The 22317-nt window shown below is 45.3% G+C and overlaps 1 protein-coding gene across 1 annotated transcript in view; it reads right to left on the bottom strand.

Moving 5' to 3' along the window:
• BUD13 (BUD13 homolog) overlaps window positions 1-22317 on the bottom strand; it is a 36033-nt gene that overhangs the window by 6582 nt on the left and 7134 nt on the right. Inside the window, exons 4-9 of the mRNA XM_036257899.1 lie at window positions 15945-16682; window positions 13159-13463; window positions 11057-11162; window positions 10351-10489; window positions 9790-9974; window positions 9478-9559 (exon numbers count right to left, since the gene is read on the bottom strand). Of these exons, the coding sequence (XP_036113792.1) occupies window positions 9478-9559; window positions 9790-9974; window positions 10351-10489; window positions 11057-11162; window positions 13159-13463; window positions 15945-16682 (1555 nt within the window). The remainder of the gene's footprint in view (window positions 1-9477; window positions 9560-9789; window positions 9975-10350; window positions 10490-11056; window positions 11163-13158; window positions 13464-15944; window positions 16683-22317) is intronic.

Genomic DNA, 22317 nt, shown 5'->3' on the forward strand with positions numbered 1-22317 from the left:
GCCTCTGACTGCCCGGCACAGCCTGTGGGCCGGCAGGCAGTCATGTCAGTGACACTGTCCTTCAGAAATGAAGGCAAGAAAAAGGTCTCTAATTTAATTAATATAATTGTGCCAATGTCGATTTCCTTATTTTCTTTTTTTATATCTTTATTTCAATTTCCTTATTTTAATAAGGTACTATGGTTATATAAGATATTATCATTAGGGAAGTGATTCACTGTGATACAGTGTACTATTTTTTCAAGTTCTTGTGAGTCTACAATTATTTCATAAGTAACATTTTAAAGATATAAAGGTAAAACAGTTTCATATCAACAAAACTGAGAAAATCTGTTGCCACTAGATCTGTGCTGAAGGAATGTTAAAAGAAGTTCTTTAGGCCCTGGCCATTTTGGCTCAGCAGTTAGAACGTTGGCTCACAGACCAAAGAGTCTCGGGTTCGATTCTGGTCAAGGGCACGTACCTCGGTTGTGGTTCATCCCAGCCCTGGTCGGGGTCATGTGGGAGACAACTAATCAATGTGTCTCTCTCATGTTGGTGTTTCTCTCTTTCCCCTTCCCACTCTATCTGAAGATAAACGGAAAAATATCCTCAGATGAGGATTTTAAAAAAAAGGAGAGAGGGAGGAAGAGAGAGAGAGAGAAACATCGATGTGAGAGAGACACATCAACTGGCTGCCACCCACAAGACCCCAACCGGGGCCGGGGACAAACTGCAACCAAGGTACGTGTCCTCAACAGGTACCGAACCCGGGACTCTCTGGTCTTCGGGCCAATGCTCTAACCGCTGAGCCAAACCAGCCAGGGCAAAAAAAAAAGAAGCTCTTTAGGAAAAAAGGAAGAGCACCAGAAATGGGAAATACATGAGTAAACATTAATAATTATACATTAAAAAACTTTTTTTTCCAACCAATTTTTATTTTTTTAATTTATTTGGTGTTTTTTGGGAAAGAGCAAAAGAAACGCTAAATTGTTGTTCCACTTATTTATGCATTTATTGGTTGACTCTTGTATGTGCCCTGACTGGGGATCAAACCTGCAACCTTGGAGTATTGGATCAACACTCCAATGAATTGAGCTACCTGGCCAGGACCTTCTTATGTTTTCTTAGTTTCTTTAAAAAATATAACTATAAAGTAAAAATTGTAACATTGTTTTATTGGACTTACACCATTTTTTTATGTAATATGTATGACAACAGTATTACGAACAGAGGGTAACGTGAACTACAGTGTTGCAAGGTTCTTATATTTTATGTGAAATAGTGCAATTATAACTGTCAGTAGGCCGTGATAAGTTAAAGATACATATTGTGATCCTTAAAGCAAACACTAAAAAAATTGTTAACTAAAAAGATAACAAAGCAATTAAAACTGAATACTAACTTACACACCTAAAATCCAAGAAAATGACAATACCAAATGCTGGCGAGGATATGGAGTAACAGGAATCCTCATTCTCTGCTGGAATTTAGAACACTACAGCCACTCTGGAAGACATCTGGCAGTTTCCTTTTTTTTTTATCCTCACCCGAGGACATTTTTCAATATTTTGTTCAGACAGAGTGGGAGGGAGGGAGAGAGAGAGAGAGAGAAACATCGACATGAAAGGGACACATCCAGTGGTTGCCACCCGCACGACCCAACCAGAGCTGGGGACAAAATGCAACCGAGGTATGTGCCCTTAGCAGGAACCGAACATGGGTCTCTCTGGACCGCAGGCCGACACTCTAACCGCTGAGCCAAACTGGCCAGGGCAATCTGGCAGTTTCTTATGAAGTTAAACATAGTCTCACCATAAAACCTAGCAACTGCTGGGTATTTACCCAAATAAATGGAAAACTATGTCCACATACAAACCTATACACAAATGTTTATTGCAATTTGATTCACAATCGCTAAAAACTAGGAGCAACCAAGATATCGATAATTATCCACACAATGAAATACTACTAAGTGATAAGAAGGAATAAAGTACTGATCCATGCAAGAACATTAAATCTTTTGCATTTTGCAAAATTCAGACCCAAAAGGCTATGTATTGTATGATTCCATTCATGAGGCATTCTGGAAAAGACAAAACTGTAGGGACAGAAAAGAAAGCAGTAATTACAAGGGACTGGTGGAGGGGTACAAATGACTAAAAGGGTACTTTCAGAGGAAATTTTGGGGTGATTGAACTACTCTCTGTATTACGAGGGCGGTGGATGAATGACTGCGTTTGTGGAGCCTCAAAGAACTGTACACTGTCATGAAGAATAAATATTAACACAAGTAAACTATGAAAGGAAAACATTACCCAGGGTGCCAGGAGATCCAGGATAGACTGCAGACTCTGACAAACGAATCTAACCATATTACAAATGGATGACATAACAGCACTGGTGGTGGACATGGAGCTGACCCTTTATGTTGAAATGGTATTCTGACTAAACTATAAGGATAATAACAAAAGGAAATGCATATAAATGCTATACTCCAGTTGGTAAATTTGTTTCTCATTTCTGAATCTTAAAATTCTGAAACTATTTTACATGTACATTGCGATGAGCAAAATGGATGGTGGATGGTGAGTGTCAGATTTCTGAATGTTGGCAAGGGAAGTTACAGATAAGCAAGAAGGAAAGGTACTACTGGATTAGAGTCACTTACATCAGTATGAACTCCTATGTATGTAAATGTATATACACAGACACACACGGATGGATACAGAAGTAATTAGATACGCGTGCATACATAGATTACCATACATGCATTACCTAGCTCTGTCTGCACCGAGGGCCTAGCCCAATGACACGCGGTACAGTCAGCTCTTCTAGCAGTCAGATCTTAGTTTCTACACACCCCCCTCCACGAAAAGCAGTCCGGACTCCTTGGAGAAATCGCTGATTCTAGGGTTGGGGCAGGGGATATATCAGATGAGCCTGGAGCAGCTTATAGTATCAAGAATAGGGTACTCAAAAATAAAACGGGGCATGTGATAGGGACACCTGAAACAATTCCCAATGGCTAAAGAATGGAACAATTTAAATAACAAAATAACACACTACTAGACTACAATCCAGAGTATAAAATATGCATAAATCCATATTGATATAAATAAATGATTGAATAAATGGGGAGAGGAAACAAATCTTCCTCCCAGAAAAAGTCCAAATAACATAGGTAGATATCCCCTCACTGGTCCCCTTCTGAATGTACGCTGAACTCAAAATCGCACTTCTAGAGAACAAAGTACAAAAAGGGGGAAATGGTAACTTTATTTATTTTTATTTTTTTTAAATCCTCACTCGAGGACACTTTTCCGTTTCTTTCAGACAGAGTGGGAGGGAGAGAGAGGAAGAGAGAGAGAAACACCAAGGTAAGAGAGACACATCGATCGGCTGCCCCCTGCACAACCCCAACCAGGGACGAACCACAACTGAGGTATGTTACCTTGACTGGAATCGAACCCGCAACTCATTGGTCTGCAGGCCAACGCTCTAACTGCTGAACCAAACTGGCCAGGGTGGGAAACGGTGACCTGAACGTGGAGAAGCCTGGCAAACACTACCTGAACCACGTGGATGTCATGTGCCCACTACAACGAGGTGATGAAAGAACAATCCACCACTCTTTCCAAAACCCTGTAACCTGTCTAACCATGAGAAAAACATCACACAGACCCAATTTGAGGGCCATTTTGCAAAATATCTGACCATACTCCAAAAAATTATGGTTACAAAAAGCAATGACTGAGAAACTATCACATGTCAGAGGAGATGAAAGCGACATGACAACTAAAAGTAATGTGGTCTCCTGAACTGGATCCTTGGACAGAAAAAAGGCATTAATGGAAAAGCTGGTAAAATCCAAATAAAATCTGGCACATTAACAGTTAGCTTCTCAGTTTTGATGAATGTACCACGGTGATGTGATGAAAGGGAATGAAACTGAATGAGGAGTGTATGGAAATTCTTTATACTATCTTTGCACATTTTCTATAAATCTAAAATTATTCTAAAACAAAAAGTTATTTAAAAAAATTTCAGAATGCAACACCAAACAATTGCAGAATACACACCACCTTCAAGCACAAATGGCCTAGTCACCAAGGTAAACCCTATAGACTGGGCCATAAAACACGTCCTAACAAATTTCAAAAGCTCAAGATATTGCACAGTATATTCTCTGACCTCAGGGGAATTATATACTCAGGGGAAATCAATAACAGTGAGATGCTAGAAAAGTCTAAATATTTGGAATTAAACAATGCCCTCCCTAAGCAACTCACAAATCAAAGAATGAACCAAAAGGAAAACTAAAATTTTGAACAAAATCCAACATACGTTCCTGAAAAAAAAAAAAAAAAAAAAGAAACTCTCAGCAAACTAGGAATAGAAATGAACTTTTTTAACTCAATAAAGGGGACCTAGTGGGTAGGAGGCAGTCAAAGAGGCACATCTGTAATACCTTCAACAATAAAAAATGAAATAAAATAAAGGGAATCTATAAAAAAGCATTAGCTTAAAACATACATAATGGGGAAAAACGGAATGTTTTCCTTCTAAGATCGGGAACAAAGCTCTTACTACCTGTATTCCACATGGGCACTGGAAGGTCTTGGCCATGCAATAAGGCAAGAAAGAGAAACAAAAGGCATTTGGGTTGGAAAGAAAGACATCAAACTGTCTATTCACACAGGACCTCATCCTCCAAGTACAAAATATGATGGAATCTACAACAAAGCTACTGTGTGCCCTGGTTGGGTAGGTGAGTTGGTTAGAGCGTCATCTCGATACGCCAAGGTTGTGGGTTCAATCCCTGACCAGGACACATACAAGAAGCAACCAATGAATGCATAAATGAGTGGCAACAAATTCTCTCTCTCTCTTCCTTCCTCTCTCTCTCCCTCTGGAATTAATCAATCAATAAAAATACTAAAAAAGCGATTGTACTTTACTTCAAAGAAAACAACTGATAATATTTGTTGCCAATGACAAATTTGAGCTTTCAACTGTAAATTAGAATTTTGGAAAACTTTCGTCCACCACCACTAACTCTTTAGCTTCCTGTTATTTAAAGATTTTTGTGATGAGATTAGAGGTAATGTTAACAAATACATGATTATTTAATATTATATAATGAAGTATGTCAATATTTGGAAGGTCTGAAAAACTCAACAAAATAACATTTTCCAAATGACCAGTGCGCAATGTTATAGAATCATGCAGGGGTAAAGGATCCATCCCAAAGTAGAGGTAAAAAAAACAAAACCAACAATAGATTTTAATGTAACAGTATTAAAAGTTTTTTTGGTATAGTTTGAGATTCCATATTACAAATAACCTTTAAGGAACTGGAGTTTTTTGCACAGTATCAAAAAAATATAATGCATTCTCCTTTTCTAATCACCTATGTAGAAAGTTCAATTTTCTTCCTATTCTTCAACTAAATATATTGCAACAAAATAAATGCAGAATCCTGTCTACTATTAAGCCAGACATAATACGATTTTCAAAAATGTAAACCAATTCCATTCTTCTCACCACTTGTTTGAAAAATATAATCAGTTTTCTTGAAAAATATGGTAATTACGCAATGGTTTTACTGTTTTTAAATGAATTAATGAATGCTTTTTAAACTTCTCAGTTTAATTTCTAATATGGTGCCCTGGCTAGTATGGCTCAGAGATGAGAGCACTGGCCCATGGACCAAAGGGTTGTGGGTTCAAGTTCCGGTCAAGGGCACATATCTAGGCGTTGCAGGTTCAATCCCCGGCCATGGTCAGGGTCATGCAGGAAGCAACCAACTAATATGTCTCTCGATGTTTTTTTCTCTCTCCCTCCCTCCCTTACACTCTATCTAAAAAATAAAAAATAAATACATGAAAAATCAAAATAAAATTTCTAATGTAAATATCAGAAATATTAATAGCTATAACCAACACAAACAAAAGTTTTTTTGGGGTCCTCAATAATTTTTAAGAGTGTGAAGGGGTCTCGAGAGCAAAGAGTTTGAGAATCACTGTGTCAGGTGCTAGGACAGGTCTTTCAGTAAGCAAAAGGAGGTGGGCCCCCTGTCGGTAGAGGACGGACTATGGAGAGGAGCACACAGTCCCCCGCAGTAACAGGAAGCTAGAGCACGTGGCTACAGGTGCAGGCAGGGGAAAAGATAAGGTGGTAGGCGTCAAGAGGTATTTCAAGTAGCTCACTCCTAAGACAGTGTAGATGGTTCAAGGGCTATATTTTATTGTAATTTATTTATTTTTATTTTATTTTATTCCTCATCTGAGAATATTTTTCTTTTTATCTTCAGATAATGTGTGTAGGAGGGAGAGAGATGGAGAGAGAGAGAAACATCAACTGGTTGCCTCCCACATGACCCAGACCAGGACCGGGGACGAACCGCAACCAAGGTACATGCCCTTGATCAGAACCGAACCTAAGATTCATTAGTAAAAGGGCCGACACTCTAATCACTGAGCTAAACCGGCAGGGCTCAAGGGCTGTATTTTAGATACAACATACAGACGGCTCTTGAACCACCCATCACTCATCCCCTAAATCTTAGAAAGTATCATTAAAAATGACCAATGTCAAAAACAAAGGGTGTCCTGACTGCTGGTCAAGAAGGAAGCGTAGGTAAACGCGGTATCACCTCCTCCCACAACCACATCAAAATTACAACTAAACTACAGAACAACCATCATTCAGAACCACCTAAAATCGATCTGAATGCAAATCCTACAACTGAAATTAAAGAAGAAGCCACACAGAAACGGGTAGGGGGGGCAGACGGGCTGGTCCCACACCCACTTGTGGCGGATAAAAATCAGGAGATACCTTAGCGGGGAAGGTCCTCCCTGAGGAGGAAGAGGTCCCTGTCCCTCACAAGGAACCCAGCTCAGGGTTCCAGTGCCAGGAAGAGAAATCCCATAATGTCTGGTGGTAAAAACCAGCGGGAACTGAGGCTGAGGCTGCTGGGGCCCCAGGCAGGTCCTCTTAAAGGACCTACACACAGACTTACTCGCATGGTCGGTCTTGCACCACCCTCCAGGCTACAGTGTGGGGGAGGCAGCCTGAAAGGCACCAGAGACACACAGGGAAGAACTGAGATGTTTGGCATCAGGGCAAGAGCTGGAGAGGCAGCTTTCTCCAGATGTGCTGGCCAAGGCCATTGTTCCTTTGGTAAGCCCTTCCCCCATGGGCCCAGAATACAGACACTATATCTGGGACTCTAGCAACCTGGCTCACACTATTTGCCCCACCCTGGCGATTCCCCGAGGCCCTACCCATCTTCTGGGACCACCAAGCTGTTTCCAGGGGCTTTACCATAGGATGGGTCTACCTTGGCTTCAGATTTTCCTAAATTCTCTCAAACAAGCAGCATCTGGTCTCAGTGAGCCCCATACCTCTCACTAAGTGGCCCCAGGCCTGGCACTAGAAGCAGCCATCTGCAGATCTCTCTGTAGTTTATGCCAGGTAGCCCCGCGGAGAACACAGGCAGTGGCTGACCTTGTCCCAGAGCGGGCACACCCAGTGGCCATCTTCAGACCACGTTGAAGCACCACCACCCAACCACCTCCACAAGTGACACACTCATGGAGTATACTCGGTGGGTCCCAGAGCCCTGCCGAAGTAAGTCTTGCTCTGTGTGGTGGGCCCTGCACAGCTGATTCTCCAAGGCAGTCAGAGGTTGGTGGTCAGTGGGCACAGCCAGTTCTTGCAGCTGATCAGCCTGAGTAAATCCCTCCCACTGACATGCCAACAGCAATCAAGACTTAATTACAACAGAAGAGGGTACAGTTCACACGAGGTGCACCCCTCGTGGGCCAAGCTGGGGAGAACAGGGAGGCTGTGCCACTGGATCCTACAGGACACCTATTACAACAGGCCACCCTAGGAAGCCTAGGAGGCATAGTTACTCTACCTAATACATAGAATGAAACACAGGAAGGAAGCCAAAATGAGGAGACAAAGAAACAGGTCCCAAATGAAAGAACAGAACAAAACTCCAGGAAAAGAACTAAACAAAATGGAGATAAGGAACCTAACAGATGCAGAGTTCAAACCACTACTTATAATGATGCTCAATGAACTTAGTGAGTACATCAAGGAACTTAATGAGGACCTCACTCAAGAGCATAAAAAAGGACCAGTCAGAAATGAAGGATGCACTAACTGAAATAAAAAATAATTTACAGGGACTCAATAGTACAGTAGGTGAAGCCAAGTAGCAAACCAACAATTTGGAATATAAGGAAGCAAAACACACCCAATCAGAACAGCAAAAAGAAAAAAGAAGTAAAAAAAAATGAAGACAGTGTAAGGAGCCTCTGGGATAACTTCAAGCGTACCAACATTCACATCTTGAGGATGCCAGAAGAAGAGAGAACGCAAGAAATTGAAAACCTATTTGAAAAAATAATGACAGAAAACTTCCCTAACTTGTTGAAGGGAACAGACATACAAGTCTAGGAAGCACAGAGAGTCCCAAACAAGATGAACCCAAAGAGGCCCACACCAGGACACATCATAATCAAAATGCAAAAGGTTCAAGACAAAGAGAGAATCTTAAAAGCAGCAAGAGAAAAGCAGTTAGTTACCTACAAGGGAGTTCCCATGAGACTGTCAGCTGATTTCTCAACAGAAACTTGGCAGGCCAGAAGGGACTGGCAAGAAATATTTAAAGTTATGAAATGCAAGGACCTACAACCAAGATTACTCTATCCTGCAAAGTTACCATTTAGAATCAATGACCATATAAAGAGTTTCCCAGACAAAAAAAGCTAAAGGAGTTCATCACCACCAAACCAGTATTATATGAAATGTTGAAGGGTCTTCTTGAAGATGAAGAACAAAACTATGAACAATAAAATGGCAATAAATATATATCTATCAACAACTGAATCTACAAACAAAATGAACAAGTAGTACAGAAACAGAATCATAAATACAGAGAACTTTTTGATGGTTGCCAGATGGGAAGGGGGTTGGGGGAATGAGTGAAAAAGATGAAGAAATTAAGAAGTACAAATTGGTTGTTAGACTGACAAACCTCGAAGGGAAGCGTGGAGGGGGAAGAGATAAACCAAAGAACTTATATGCATATGGACACAGACAATAGTGTGGGGAAGGCAGGAGGGGTGCGGGAGTGGGGAGAAGGGGGTAAAGGGGGAAAAAAGGGAAGACATCTATAATACATTGAACAATAAAGATAAACTTAAAAAGGAAAAAAAAAACCAAGGGGTGTCCTATCTGGACCATCCGAGTTGTTTGTCCAGATCTTTTTAAGCTTTGCAAAGGAAAAAGGGAGGAAGAGTGTTCTGAGCATGAGAAATAGGACTTCAGGGCCTCGGAAACAGAACAAGCAAACTTCAAGTCATTAACCTTGTCTTTAGAGCAGAGAATGAAGCAGAGTATAAAGTGATTTATAGTTAGAGAAGGTTAGGGTCAGATGGAAGAAACAACAAAGATGTAGGAAATATTCAGACTTACCTGTCCACTCCATCCCAGCGATATCCAGGCCAGATATTGAATCTGTTGGGAGGAGGTGCAGGGCCACTATAGCGAGGTCTCGCTAGTGAGAAGAGACAGAAAACGAGTTAGTTATCTGTACAATTCAATTCAGGTAAATAGCAGCAGGGGAAAAATTTTATACAGAAATCTCTATGAAGTTGAACCTAAACTCCCAAATACAAGGAATCTAGATTGCATAGGAAAACCTTTGCACATATCTATGTATCATCACCCTAATGATTCTCTCTTCAAATAAATCACCTCCACCTCTGACAATTCCCACAGGCTCACCTTTCTCATTCTTGTTCTCCTTGGCCTTGTTCTTCTTGATGAAGTTGGCCATGGGGTCCCCCTCTCTTTCTTGTTCTCTCAGCATCCGATCCAGATCTTCGTCATCAATGTAGCGGGCCAGAGGCTTCTGCATTTCCTTTATTGCATCCTCCACATTTTGCTGCTGCTGCCGGCTCTGGACAAGCCTGGGGACAAGAACCAAGAGTGTCTGCTATATTGTTGAACTGTTCCACTCTTGCACTGACATGGACCACACCAACAGAGCCCCCTGTTTTTAGCAGCCTAGGCCAGGTATTGAAAAGGGTACAATTTCTAGAATAACAATGTGCCTCCTGCATGTCCCCAGTTGGGGATTGAGCCCCCAACCCCGGCATGTGTGCCCTGCCCAAGAACCAAATCGGCCAATTTTCAGCGCAAAGGACAATACCCGGCCAACTGAGCCACAGAGGCCAGGGTCTGAAAACAGCCTTAAGGCAGAACGTGAACTCGCCGTCGGAAGAGGAGAGAAATAACACCCTCCAATCTCAGTAGTCTTATTTTACCTGTCAGTGGTTCCCTTACCCTTTTCCCCACTGGGCATAGAGCTCGTCTCTCTCTGTGTTCTTCTCTGCTTTTCTCCTTTGCTCTAAACGTTCCAGTTTCAAATTCCTCTTACGACCAGACTTATCTCGAAATACGGTTTCAGCATACTGGAATTCAGCTGCAAAGGGAAATTATGCTTTTAAAGATAAACATCAGGTATCAAAATCAGAATATATATATATTTAAATATCTAAATGTATATATTTGAGAGAGAGAGGAAGGGAGAAAGAGCTAGAAACACAGATGTGTGAGAGATACATTGATTGGCTGCCTCCTGCACGCCTGCCACTGGGGACTGAGTCTGCAACCTGGGCACGTGCTCTGACCAGGAACTGCTCAGTCCATGGGATGACACTCAATCCACTGCACCACACCGGCTGGGACAGAAATAATATTTTAAAGTTCTAATCAACCACTTGGGGTTCTGATGCTAAATAAAAACTTCTGCAGCCGGACCACAAGTAGTTCCTTCTAATACCTAAGTGCCTATTGGTAATGATCCTGAAAACTATTATTTTTCAAGAAGGAAAAGAACCGCTTGGACCCACTGAGAAGTTACAATGATGCATAAAACCAGAGCTGAAACTTGACAGCAATAAAAGTTTAAAGTACCAGGTACAATACGCTACATTAAAAAGGAAAAGCTACGCGAGTCTCAGCTGTTTCTGCATTTTCACATCTTTACCTTCAAATGCCGCGGCTTCCTGGTCCCGTTTCTTGAGGTCCTGCTGCTCACGCTGTGTGTCAGGTAACACCAGCCCAGTTTTGGCCCCAGAATACATGTGTGCAGCCTACGCAATGGAAAAGGGAGCATCCAACGTTAGTGAGACACGGCGGCAGTAGGCTCCATGGGCATACAGAGTTACATGCATTTTGTCTGAAGATCAGCAATAACCAAACCAAAAACCCTAACTTTATATTCTTATTATCAGCTACAGGATTCACAAAACAGAGAAGAAATAAAATTGAATTGCATGAAAAATTAATACTATCAAGTTTAAGAGTAAACACAAACCAAGAAGATCTTAAAGAGAAGGCTAAGCCCTGGCTGGTGGTTAGAGCGTCAGCTCATGGACCAATGAGTGCAGGTTCGATTCCAGTCAAGGGCACGTACCTCAGTTACAATTCGCCCCTGGCCCTGGTCAGGGTCATGTGGGAGGCAACCAGTCGATGTGTCCCTCTCACATCCATGTTTCTCTCTCTCTCCCTCCTCCCCTCTTTCCCTCCCTCCCACTCTATCTGAAGATAAATAGAAAAATATCCTCAAGTGAGGATTTAAAAAAGAGAAGGCTAAGTATCTGTATTTCTGATTTTTCAGCATATAAATTGCATAACTCTTTCAGGCCACCTGACCAGAAACCTGTGTCGAGCTCTAAGCCCTCCAGTAGCGACTCACACTGATAAAATATTCCATTTAAATACCAACTCAAACCTAAGACCCTTAAATTGTGGATATCCTTCAGGATGATGAAAAGATATGACCAAATCAAAACTTTTTACCAAAGTCCACCTTGCATCAAGATAACAAATTAACCCCAAAATGGAACACACAGTATATCCTAATATCCCTAAGCCATGCGTCAAATTTGGCCAATATTAAAATTTCCAAGGACTAAACAGATACATAAAATGTCACGGAGTCCAGCTGAAACACAGCTCTCACTTTGTGACCCAGAAGAGAAGCCCACTTCCTGAGGTAGGGACAGGGAGTCTCCCTGCCAGGACCACGTGGGCGACAGGAGACTCGCCGGAAAAGGAAGATGTGCACGCCACGGGCTGCCACTGTTTCGGAACCAGCTCCTGTACCAGCACTGCTGTTCTTGACAACATACCTACTCAGGGTTCACGTGGAGTTTTTTTTCACTAACTCAGGCCTCATCACAGAGTTCAAATAAAACAATGACTTCCCAGGTGATATGATTTCTAAAAACAGTATTATATTTTAAGTGCTTTTCTTTAAGCTCCGGATACAGAAACCTGCACTCCAATTTATAATAATAAATTGCTTACTTTATTTTTTGATCCTCACCCAAGGATATTTTTCTATTTATCATCAGATACAGTGGGACAGTGGAAGAGAGAGGGAGAGAGGGTGAGGGAGAGAAACATCAGTGTGAGAGAGACACATCAACTGGCTGCCTCCCGCACGACCCGACCAGAGCCAGGGACGAACCACAACCAAGGTAGGTGTCTTTGACTGGAATCAAACCTGCGACTCATTGGTCTGCTGGCCAATGCTCTAACCACTGAGCAAACCCGCCAGGGCATAAATGCTTACTTTAAATACTTACTCTATCCCAGGCACCGTGCTAATACTTACACTAATTCATTTAATTCTCACAATAATCCTATGAAGTACATACTACTATCCACATTTCACCAGTGAAGAACCTGAGGCTTAGAGACAGTAGGTATCTTGCTCAAATCTCACAGTTAGGAAGTGGGAAAAGTAGGATCTGAATACATGATTTGTTTGTGATCCTAACTCCACTCTGTAAACTGCAGTTCTCAGTTTATCCCTAAGAAAACTGGAAGTTTTCCTAGACCTACTAAAATGAGATTTGTGGGATTAAGACGATATAAAGGCAGAAACTACGTAGGAACTCGGGTACGTGCAGGTGCACCTGGCTGGGCTACAGGCAGTCCTGCCTTCAGAGAGAAGGAAAGAGTACAGGAAAGAACCATGCTGGCCAGACCTGCTCCCCCTCCGCTGGCTGGCTCTCAGGACCTGTGCAGAGCTGGAGACAGTCCCTCTCAGAGAAAGACACAGCTCCTGAAAACCCCTACCTTCTTCCCCAGAGGCCGGGCCCTCCTTGGTGGAGAGAGGTCGGAATCAGAAGATCTGGCCCTCTGCTTCCTCCTTGGTGGAGAGAGGTCGGAATCAGGGCTCTGGTGCCGAGGTCTGTTCCGTGGAGGTGACAGATCAGAATCAGAATCCTGGTGCCTTGAACTCCGCTTATTCCGTGGAGGTGACAGATCTGAATCAGAGGCTTTCTGACTGTCACCTGGGTAAGAAGAAGAGTCCAACATGTGACTCTGATGTCTTCTAGGTGAAGAGCTTGTATGATATTTCCTATGGCTGGGTGAAGAGCCTAGAAATTAAAGAAAAAAGGCTTTAATCCACGTCAGAATCTTAAAAAGGAACTTACCGCGTTAACGTGCAACATTCATTTAGTCCTCCTGCATCACTAACCTAACACAAGTACAGATGACATCAGAGAAGAGCAAAGTCAGAGACAATTTTTAAATACACAGGATGTGGGGTTCTGTTCCCAAGTTATGAGTGACTATGATTTGTGTGTGAGAGCTCAGATCTTCACCTGTCGTAATCACCCACACACAGAAGGGTAAGATAACCGGCACTCAGACCCCAGTGCTGTGGTGAAACGAGACTCCTGGGATACACCCTCGTCCTCAGACTGAAGGACAACTGTGCGCGCTCCCTGCAGAGAACACGCCGTGCATTCCCTCCCCCTCTCTCCCCCAAGGCACTGACCTCCTAGACTCCAAGGGACCCAGGAGACCTGCAACCAGGAGCGCCACAGGCAGTGGCAGCTCGTCCCAGGCCAAGCCCCTGGACCTGTCTCCAAGGCCCCCTTTCCTCTGACTTCCCGGTGAGCCAAGGGAGCCCAGCCCAGGCTCTCCTGCTATTTATCCTACGGCCTTCCTAGTTTCACTGTCCTAAATGTGTTTTTGCTGTGGCCAATAAATTCTTGCTTGCTTTTCTAAAAAAAAAAGATAACAATATATTTAATTTAAAAATTAACACAGTAACTAGGGACAAAAGATGGAGTAAAATATTTACCACATAGGCCTGAATTATAGATATAAGCATCACAAATTACCTCCCAATAAAACAACTGGCAATATGTATCAATGACACTAAAGCACATAACCTCTAGACCTGGCCAGATTGGCTCAGCGGTTAGAGCATCAGCCTGCAGACCAAAGAGTTGCGGGTTCGATTTTGGTCAAGGACACGTAGCTTGGTTGCAGTTTGATCTCTGGCTCTGGTCAGGTCATGCAGGAGGCAACCAGTCGATGTGTCCCTTTCACATCGATGTTTCTCTCTCTCCCCTCTTCCCTCCTTCCTTCCCTCCCATTCTATCTGAAGATAAATAGAAAAATATCCTCAGGTGAGGATTAAAAAAAAAGTAAAACACACAATCTCTAACCTGGTAAATCAATTTCTACTTAGTTTCCTAAGAAATATATCTAGAAATATTTAATTTCCAGGAAATGTATCTAGAACCAGAGAAGGAAATAATCCAAAATGGGCACAGTTTACATACACAGATGTTCATTGTACAATTATGAAAGCAAAATTTAGAAATAATATAAAATATGCAGCATTAGGAAATTTACGTAGTACACCACCAATAAAAATTGTATTGACAAAGAAATGCTTTCATGACATCTAGTGGTAAGTGGAAGCCCCAGGCAAAGCGATGCACGCAGCACACACCGTGCACAGAGAGGCTCACAGCGTCAGAGATAACAGAGCCCTGGCGGGGGCTCCGTGGGCTGGTGTGGCCCTGCGCGCCCAAAGGCTGTCGTTTGATTCTCAGGGCACAAGCTGAGGTTGCGGCTTGATTCCCAGTGGGAGGGCGTGCAGGAGGCAGCCGATCAATGCTTCACTCTCACATCGATGTTTCTCTCTCTCTCCCTTTCCCTTCCTCTCTAAAAATCAATAAAAAAATCTTTTGAAAAAATGAACAGAGAAAAGACTAAAAGAACACTGGCTACAACACTAACAGTGATTGCCTTTGAATGACAAAGTCTGACCTTGTTCTGCTTCTTTATGTATTTCTAGGCATTCTGAAGCTTCCACAACAAACATATAGCACTTTTATGTGGGTGGGGAGAATAAATAAATAGGTACATAAAACTTCTTCTCTCCCACTGCAAATATTTAACTCTCTTCAGCCCAACCTCTCACCATTTCCCTACAATGTTTTTTTTCTTTTTTTTATCCTCTCCCAAGGACATTTTTCCATTTTTGTTCAGATAGAGTGAGAGGAAGAGAGAGAGAGAGAGAAACATCGACGTGAAAGGGACACATCGAGTGGCTGCCACCCACATGACCCAACCAGAGCCAGGGACAAACTACAACCAAGGTACGTGCCCTTAGCGGGAACCGAACCTGGGTCTCTCTGGACCGCAGGCAGACGCTCTAACCGCTGAGCCAAACCGGCCAGGGCTCCCTACAATTTTTAAAGCTTCCCCAAAAAGCCCTGGCCAGTTTGGCTCAGCGGTTAGAGCGTTGGCCTGTGGAATAAAGTCACGGGTTCGATTCCCAGTCAAGGGCACATACCTCTGTTGCAGGTTTAATCCCTAGTCCTAACTGGGGGTCTTGCAAGAGGCAACCAATCGCTGTTTCTCTCTCCCTCCCTCCCACTCTATCTAAAAATCAATGGAAAAATATCCTTGGGTGAGAATTAAAAAAAAAAACTCTCCGAAGTTTTTCTAAAGACATTCTCATTTCTAAAGACATGAATACCTAACACAGCAAGTAGAACCCTAGAACAGAGCACCTAGAGAACAAGTCCCCCACACAAACGATCAAGGCTCACCTTTAGAGTCATGCTGTCTACCTCCAGAATGGGACTTTGCTTGCTCTCTTCGTGGAGGAGAGAGGTCCGAGTCATATTCATACTTGCTATTCTTCGGGAATGAGGGATGAGAAGGTCCTGGCTCCTTCCAATGTGGAGTTTTGTGAGAGGGTCTCTCTGGGCCTTTACTGCTTTTGGTTCTGGGCAATGAATCAGGGGAGTCGTGACGGGCCCTCCTGAGATGCGATGTGTCCAAGGAGTCAAGAGTCCTTCTAGGTTGAGATGTGTCAGGGGAGCTACTACGGACCCTTCTATAGGGAGAGATATCCGAGGAACTGTGATGGCCCCTCCTAGGAGGAGATGGGTCTGGTGTGTCATGACGAGCTCTCCTAGGAGATGCACCTGAAAGACGATGCTTCCTGAGAGGAGAGGGATCCGATGAATTATGATGGGCCCTCCTAGGTGGAGAAAGATCCGGAGAGTCGTGTCGAACCCTCCTAGGCGGGGAAGGATCCGGGGAGTCATGACGGACCCTCCTCAGTGGAGAAGGATCTGGGGTGTCGTGACGGACCCTCCGAGGAGGAGAAGGATCCGGGGAATCATGACGGACCCTCCGAGGAGGAGAAGGATCCGGGGAATCATGACGAACCCTCCGAGGAGGAGAAGGATCTGGGGAGTCATGACGAACCCTCCGAGGAGGAGAAGGATCTGGGGAATCAAGATGGAAATGTCTGTGCGAAGATAGATCCTCATTGTGGCCTAAACACAAACAGCAAAGAGTTAGATTCCCACAAGTGCTGTATTCACCACCAGTACCCGGTTTCAAAGGATGCCCCAGCAGCATGCATCTCAAAACTACTTGGAAAGCCCAAAACTACTGTGCACAGCTCCCCTGTGTAGTGGCAGCAAAAAAGTCTCTTTTGCCCTGGCCAGTTTTGCTCAGCGGTTAGAGCGTCGGCCCACAGACCAGAGAGTCCCGGGTTTGGTTCCCACCAAGGGCACGTACCTCGGTTGCAGTTTGTCCTGGATCCTGGTTGGGGTTATGTGGGTGGCAAACACTCGATGTGTCTCTCTCACATTGATGTTTCTCTCTCTCTCTCTTCCTTCCTCTCTCCCTCTTGCTCTATCTCAGGATAAATGCAAAAATGTCCTCAGGTAAGGATTAAAAAAATCTCTTTTATTTGCCTAACAAGTCATAAATCTCAAAGCATTTTAACTTCATTTTCATATTATACCTTGTAAGGCAAGCAGGGCGGTCACCTTGCTTTACAGTCATGGAAAGTGAGGCTCCAGGGAGCTGAATGGTTTCCTACCTAAGATCACAGCTCCAAGATGAAGAGACAGACTAGAACCCCAGTCTTCTAACTCTTAACCCAGTGCTTTTCCCAAAACCTTATTTGTGCAGAGTTCCTAGTCAGAGGCTCCTATGAAATTTAGCCTAGAAAATTTAGCGTGTACTCCCTCTTCTTTCAAAGGACATACAGACTTAAACCTGTGCCACACCAAAATGAATGGTGTCCATGCCGCTGTGCTCCACGGGGGGATCAGCAGAAAAATATAATCAGCATTACTGATCACCCACTACATGCCAATGTTTTTTTGTTTGTTTGTTTGTTTTTATCCTCACCAGAGGACATTTTTTCATTTATCTTCAGAAAGAATGGGAGGGAGGGGGGGGAGAGAGAGAAACATCAACGTGAGAGAGACACATCAACTGGTTGCCACCCACACGACCCCAACTGGGGCAGGGACAAACTGCAACCAAGGTACATGCCCTTAATGAGAACCAAACCCGGGGCTCTCTGGTCTGCAGGCCAACGCTCTAAACGCTGAGCCACACCGGCCAGGGCAGCATGCCAAAGTTTTATATAGAGCACCTCATTTAGTTCTCAAAGCCCAGGAGATAAATATTATCCCCATTATATAGATAAGTTGACACTCAAAAAGATTAAGTATCCCTGGCCGATTTGGCTCAGCGGTTAGAGCATCGGGCTGCAGTACAGAGAGACCCGGGTTCAGTTCCTGCTAAAGGCACGTATCTCGTTTGCAGTTTGTCCTCAGCCCAGGTTGGATCGTGTGGGTGGCAGCCACTCAATGTGTCCCTTTCACATCGATGTTTCTCTCTCTCCCTCCCACTCTATCTGAACAAAAAAAATGAAAAAATGTCGAGTGAGGATAAAAAAAAAAAAATTAAGTAATTTGCCAAAGTCATACTGCTAATAAGTGGTAGAGTGAATATCTAAAGCCAGATCTGTCTGACTCCAAAGTCCACGTGCAATCTTTAAAACTACGCAGCTGAGCCCTGGCCGGTTTGGCTCAGCGGTTAGAGCATCTGCCTGCGGTCCGGAGAAACCCGGGTTCGGTTCCCGCTAAGGGCATGTACATCGGTTGCAGTTTGTCCCCGGCCCTGGTTGGTTGTGCGGGTGGCAGCCACTCGATGTGTCCCTTTCACATCGATGTTTCCCTCTCTCTCTCTTCCTCTCTCTCCCTCCCACTCTGTCTGTACAAAAAATGGAAAAATGTCCTCGGATGAGGATTAAAAAAAAAAAACAAAATTACGCAGCTGAACATTCTAAGAGGCCAGGGTGGCAGAAGCAGAGCGTGGGAGGGGAAAAGCAGGAAATGAGATCATAGGTAACAGGATACCCAACTGTAAGCAGGGACTCAGGGCACTGTGAGGACTTAGTGAGAGGGCAAGCCATTGGTAGGTATTGAGTAAAGAAGTAAGATGATTTGACTTCTATTTTTAAAGAATCACTTTAGCTTCTGTTTTGAGAACTGACTATAGGGGAGCAAGAGGGAGATGACTCAGGAGGCTGCTAGAATCCTCCAAGTGAGAGACAGTGGTGAGTGGCTTGGGCACAGGGTAAGCAGGGGGCGCAGTGTCTGCATGTACTCAGATAAGATGGTGCACAGGATCTGATGACTTGATTGATACAGGGTGTGAGAAAAAGAAGAGAGTTAGGGGGACTCCAAAATTTTGGCCTAAGCCATTTAGAGAACAGAGTTGCTATTTACTGAAATGGGAAAGAATGGGAAAATATCAATTTAATTTTGGAGATGTTAAGTTTGAAATGCCTATTAAATTAACACATGGAAATATCATGAAGGCAGATATATGAGTCAAATTCAGAATAAAGGCTCAGGCTGGATATGTAAATTTAGGGGGCATCACCACATAGAAAGTATTTAAGGCCATGAGACCATCTAGATATTCAGTGCAGACAGACGCTGCAGAGAGGTGCCCGAGGGCCCTGCGCAGTGCATACAGACACTGCAGAGAGGTGCCCGAGGGCCCTGCGCAGTGCAGACAGACGCTGCAGAGAGGTGCCCGAGGGCCCTGCGCAGTAGACAGACGCTGCAGAGAGGTGCCCGAGGGCCCTGCGCAGTGCAGACAGACGCTGCAGAGAGGTGCCCAAAGGCCCTGCGCAGTGCATACAGACACTGCAGAGAGGTGCCCGAGGGCCCTGCGCAGTGCAGACAGACGCTGCAGAGAGGTGCCCGAGGGCCCTGCGCAGTAGACAGACGCTGCAGAGAGGTGCCCGAGGGCCCTGCGCAGTGCAGACAGACGCTGCAGAGAGGTGCCCGAGGGCCCTGCGCAGTAGACAGACGCTGCAGAGAGGTGCCCGAGGGCCCTGCGCAGTGCAGACAGACGCTGCAGAGAGGTGCCCGAGGGCCCTGCGCAGTGCAGACAGACGCTGCAGAGAGGTGCCCGAGGGCCCTGCGCAGTGCAGACAGACACTGCAGAGAGGTGCCCGAGGGCCCTGCGCAGTGCAGACAGACGCTGCAGAGAGGTGCCCGAGGGCCCTGCGCAGTAGACAGATGCTGCAGAGAGGTGCCCGAAGGCCCTGCGCAGTGCATACAGACGCTGCAGAGAGGTGCCCGAGGGCCCTGCGCAGTAGACAGATGCTGCAGAGAGGTGCCCGAAGGCCCTGCGCAGTGCATACAGACGCTGCAGAGAGGTGCCCGAGGGCCCTGCGCAGTAGACAGATGCTGCAGAGAGGTGCCCGAAGGCCCTGCGCAGTGCATACAGACGCTGCAGAGAGGTGCCCGAGGGCCCTGCGCAGTGCAGACAGACGCTGTAGAGAGGTGCCCGAAGGCCCTGCGCAGTGCAGACAGACGCTGCAGAGAGGTGCCCGAGGGCCCTGCGCAGTGCAGACAGACACTGCAGAGAGGTGCCCGAGGGCCCTGCGCAGTGCATACAGACGCTGCAGAGAGGTGCCCGAGGGCCCTGCGCAGTGCAGACAGACGCTGCAGAGAGGTGCCCGAGGGCCCTGCGCAGTGCAGACAGACACTGCAGAGAGGTGCCCGAGGGCCCTGCGCAGTGCAGACAGACGCTGCAGAGAGGTGCCCGAGGGCCCTGCGCAGTGCAGACAGACGCTGCAGAGAGGTGCCCGAGGGCCCTGCGCAGTGCAGACAGACGCTGCAGAGAGGTGCCCGAGGGCCCTGCGCAGTGCAGACAGACGCTGCAGAGAGGTGCCCGAGGGCCCTGCGCAGTGCATACAGACGCTGCAGAGAGGTGCCCGAGGGCCCTGCGCAGTAGACAGACGCTGCAGAGAGGTGCCCGAGGGCCCTGCGCAGTGCAGACAGACGCTGCAGAGAGGTGCCCGAGGGCCCTGCGCAGTGCAGACAGACACTGCAGAGAGGTGCCCGAGGGCCCTGCGCAGTGCAGACAGACGCTGCAGAGAGGTGCCCGAGGGCCCTGCGCAGTAGACAGACGCTGCAGAGAGGTGCCCGAGGGCCCTGCGCAGTAGACAGATGCTGCAGAGAGGTGCCCGAGGGCCCTGCGCAGTGCAGACAGACGCTGTAGAGAGGTGCCCAAAGGCCCTGCGCAGTAGACAGATGCTGCAGAGAGGTGCCCGAGGGCCCTGCGCAGTAGACAGATGCTGCAGAGAGGTGCCCGAGGGCCCTGCGCAGTGCAGACAGACGCTGCAGTGGTGCCTGAGGACCCTGAGCACTAAGCATGTAGGGACGGAGATGGCACTGAACCAAGGAGACAGAAAGAGCGGCCGCTGACACAGGAGGAACTGGGAGAGGAAATCAGGAAGAGAACCAGGTCAGCCGCCAAGGGCGACAGCTGGCCGTTGGCTGCCACATGGGCAGTGAGGGTGAGAGCCTGATGGTCCCATCAGGTGCCAGAAGAATGGTGACAACAGAAGTGGAGAGGGGGGACAGGTCATTTGGGAGAGGAATTTGGTTTTAAGAGTAGGGAACATTAAAGTCGTATGATACTTCAAGGCCAAGAGAGAATTTTCAAATTATTTCATCCATAAATATAGTATTTCTAAAAGTTAAAATTCTTTTTCACAAATATAACCTCGACACCACCATCTCGCCTAGAAATGCAGGGTGGTTCTAGAAGACTCACAGTCCTGGCGATCTCCAGAGCTCCCTAATTATCTCACTTATTTCTGCTTCCAGATTTATTGAGATAGAATTCAAATACCATACAATCCACTCACTTAAAGTATATAACTTAATACATTTCTAGTATCATCAAAAAAATGTAGCTGAGGAAAGAGTTTGAACTTCTATTTCAAAGTCACAGCAGAAAAATGTTTGCAGTAACTTAGGGTCCTTCCAAAACCCAGTCCCTCCTCTCCCTCTGGTTAACACTGAGCGCCATGCCCAAGCACAAGTAAGAGCTGGGCAGGGCGCAGTGAAGACTTGTGAAATGGATGAATTACACCAATTCCACCCCTTTACTTTGGGAAATGGGCCTACCTGATTAGAACCCGCCCCCCAGAGAACAGTACTGATCTCTGTGGGAGGCCTGACAGTGAATCTCATCCACAAAGCTGGTAAGTGCCCTGATCTTTATTTAAAAGAAAGTAAGGTCCCTGGCTGGTTGGGCTCAGTGGTTGGAGAGTCAGTCCATGGGTTCAATTCCGGTCAAGGTCACGTCCCTCATTTTCAGATGGGTCCCTGGCCCTGGTCAGGGTCGAGTGGGAGGCAACCAATCGATGTGTCTCTCTCGCGTCGATGTCTCTCTCTTTCTCTCTCTCCCTCCCACTCTGTCTGAAAAAATAAAAATGAAAAAATATCCTCGGGCGAGGATTAAAAAAAAAAGTAAGGGTTGGAAATCAGTGAGGAAATACGTGCTTGTGTGACTTCCTAGCCTACAGATACGGAAATCAAGAGACTGTCTCTGAAAAAAGGATTATGGAAAAGTCTGAAACACTACTATAGGATAAGGCAGAAAATAAGGATTTAAAACAGTCTAACCACTATGTTGTACACCTGAAATTAATATTGAATGTCAACTGTAATTGAAAATTGTTTTTTAATTTAAAGAGAACAGGATCCTGATAAAATACTAATGTTTTCATTCATAAAACATAAAAATAATGCACTGAAAATTACCTGGAAATGGTGATCACTAACCTAGAGCCAG

This window comes from Molossus molossus, unplaced genomic scaffold (assembly GCF_014108415.1).
Source record: "Molossus molossus isolate mMolMol1 unplaced genomic scaffold, mMolMol1.p scaffold_m16_p_13, whole genome shotgun sequence".
NCBI classification, from domain to species: Eukaryota; Metazoa; Chordata; class Mammalia; order Chiroptera; family Molossidae; genus Molossus; species Molossus molossus.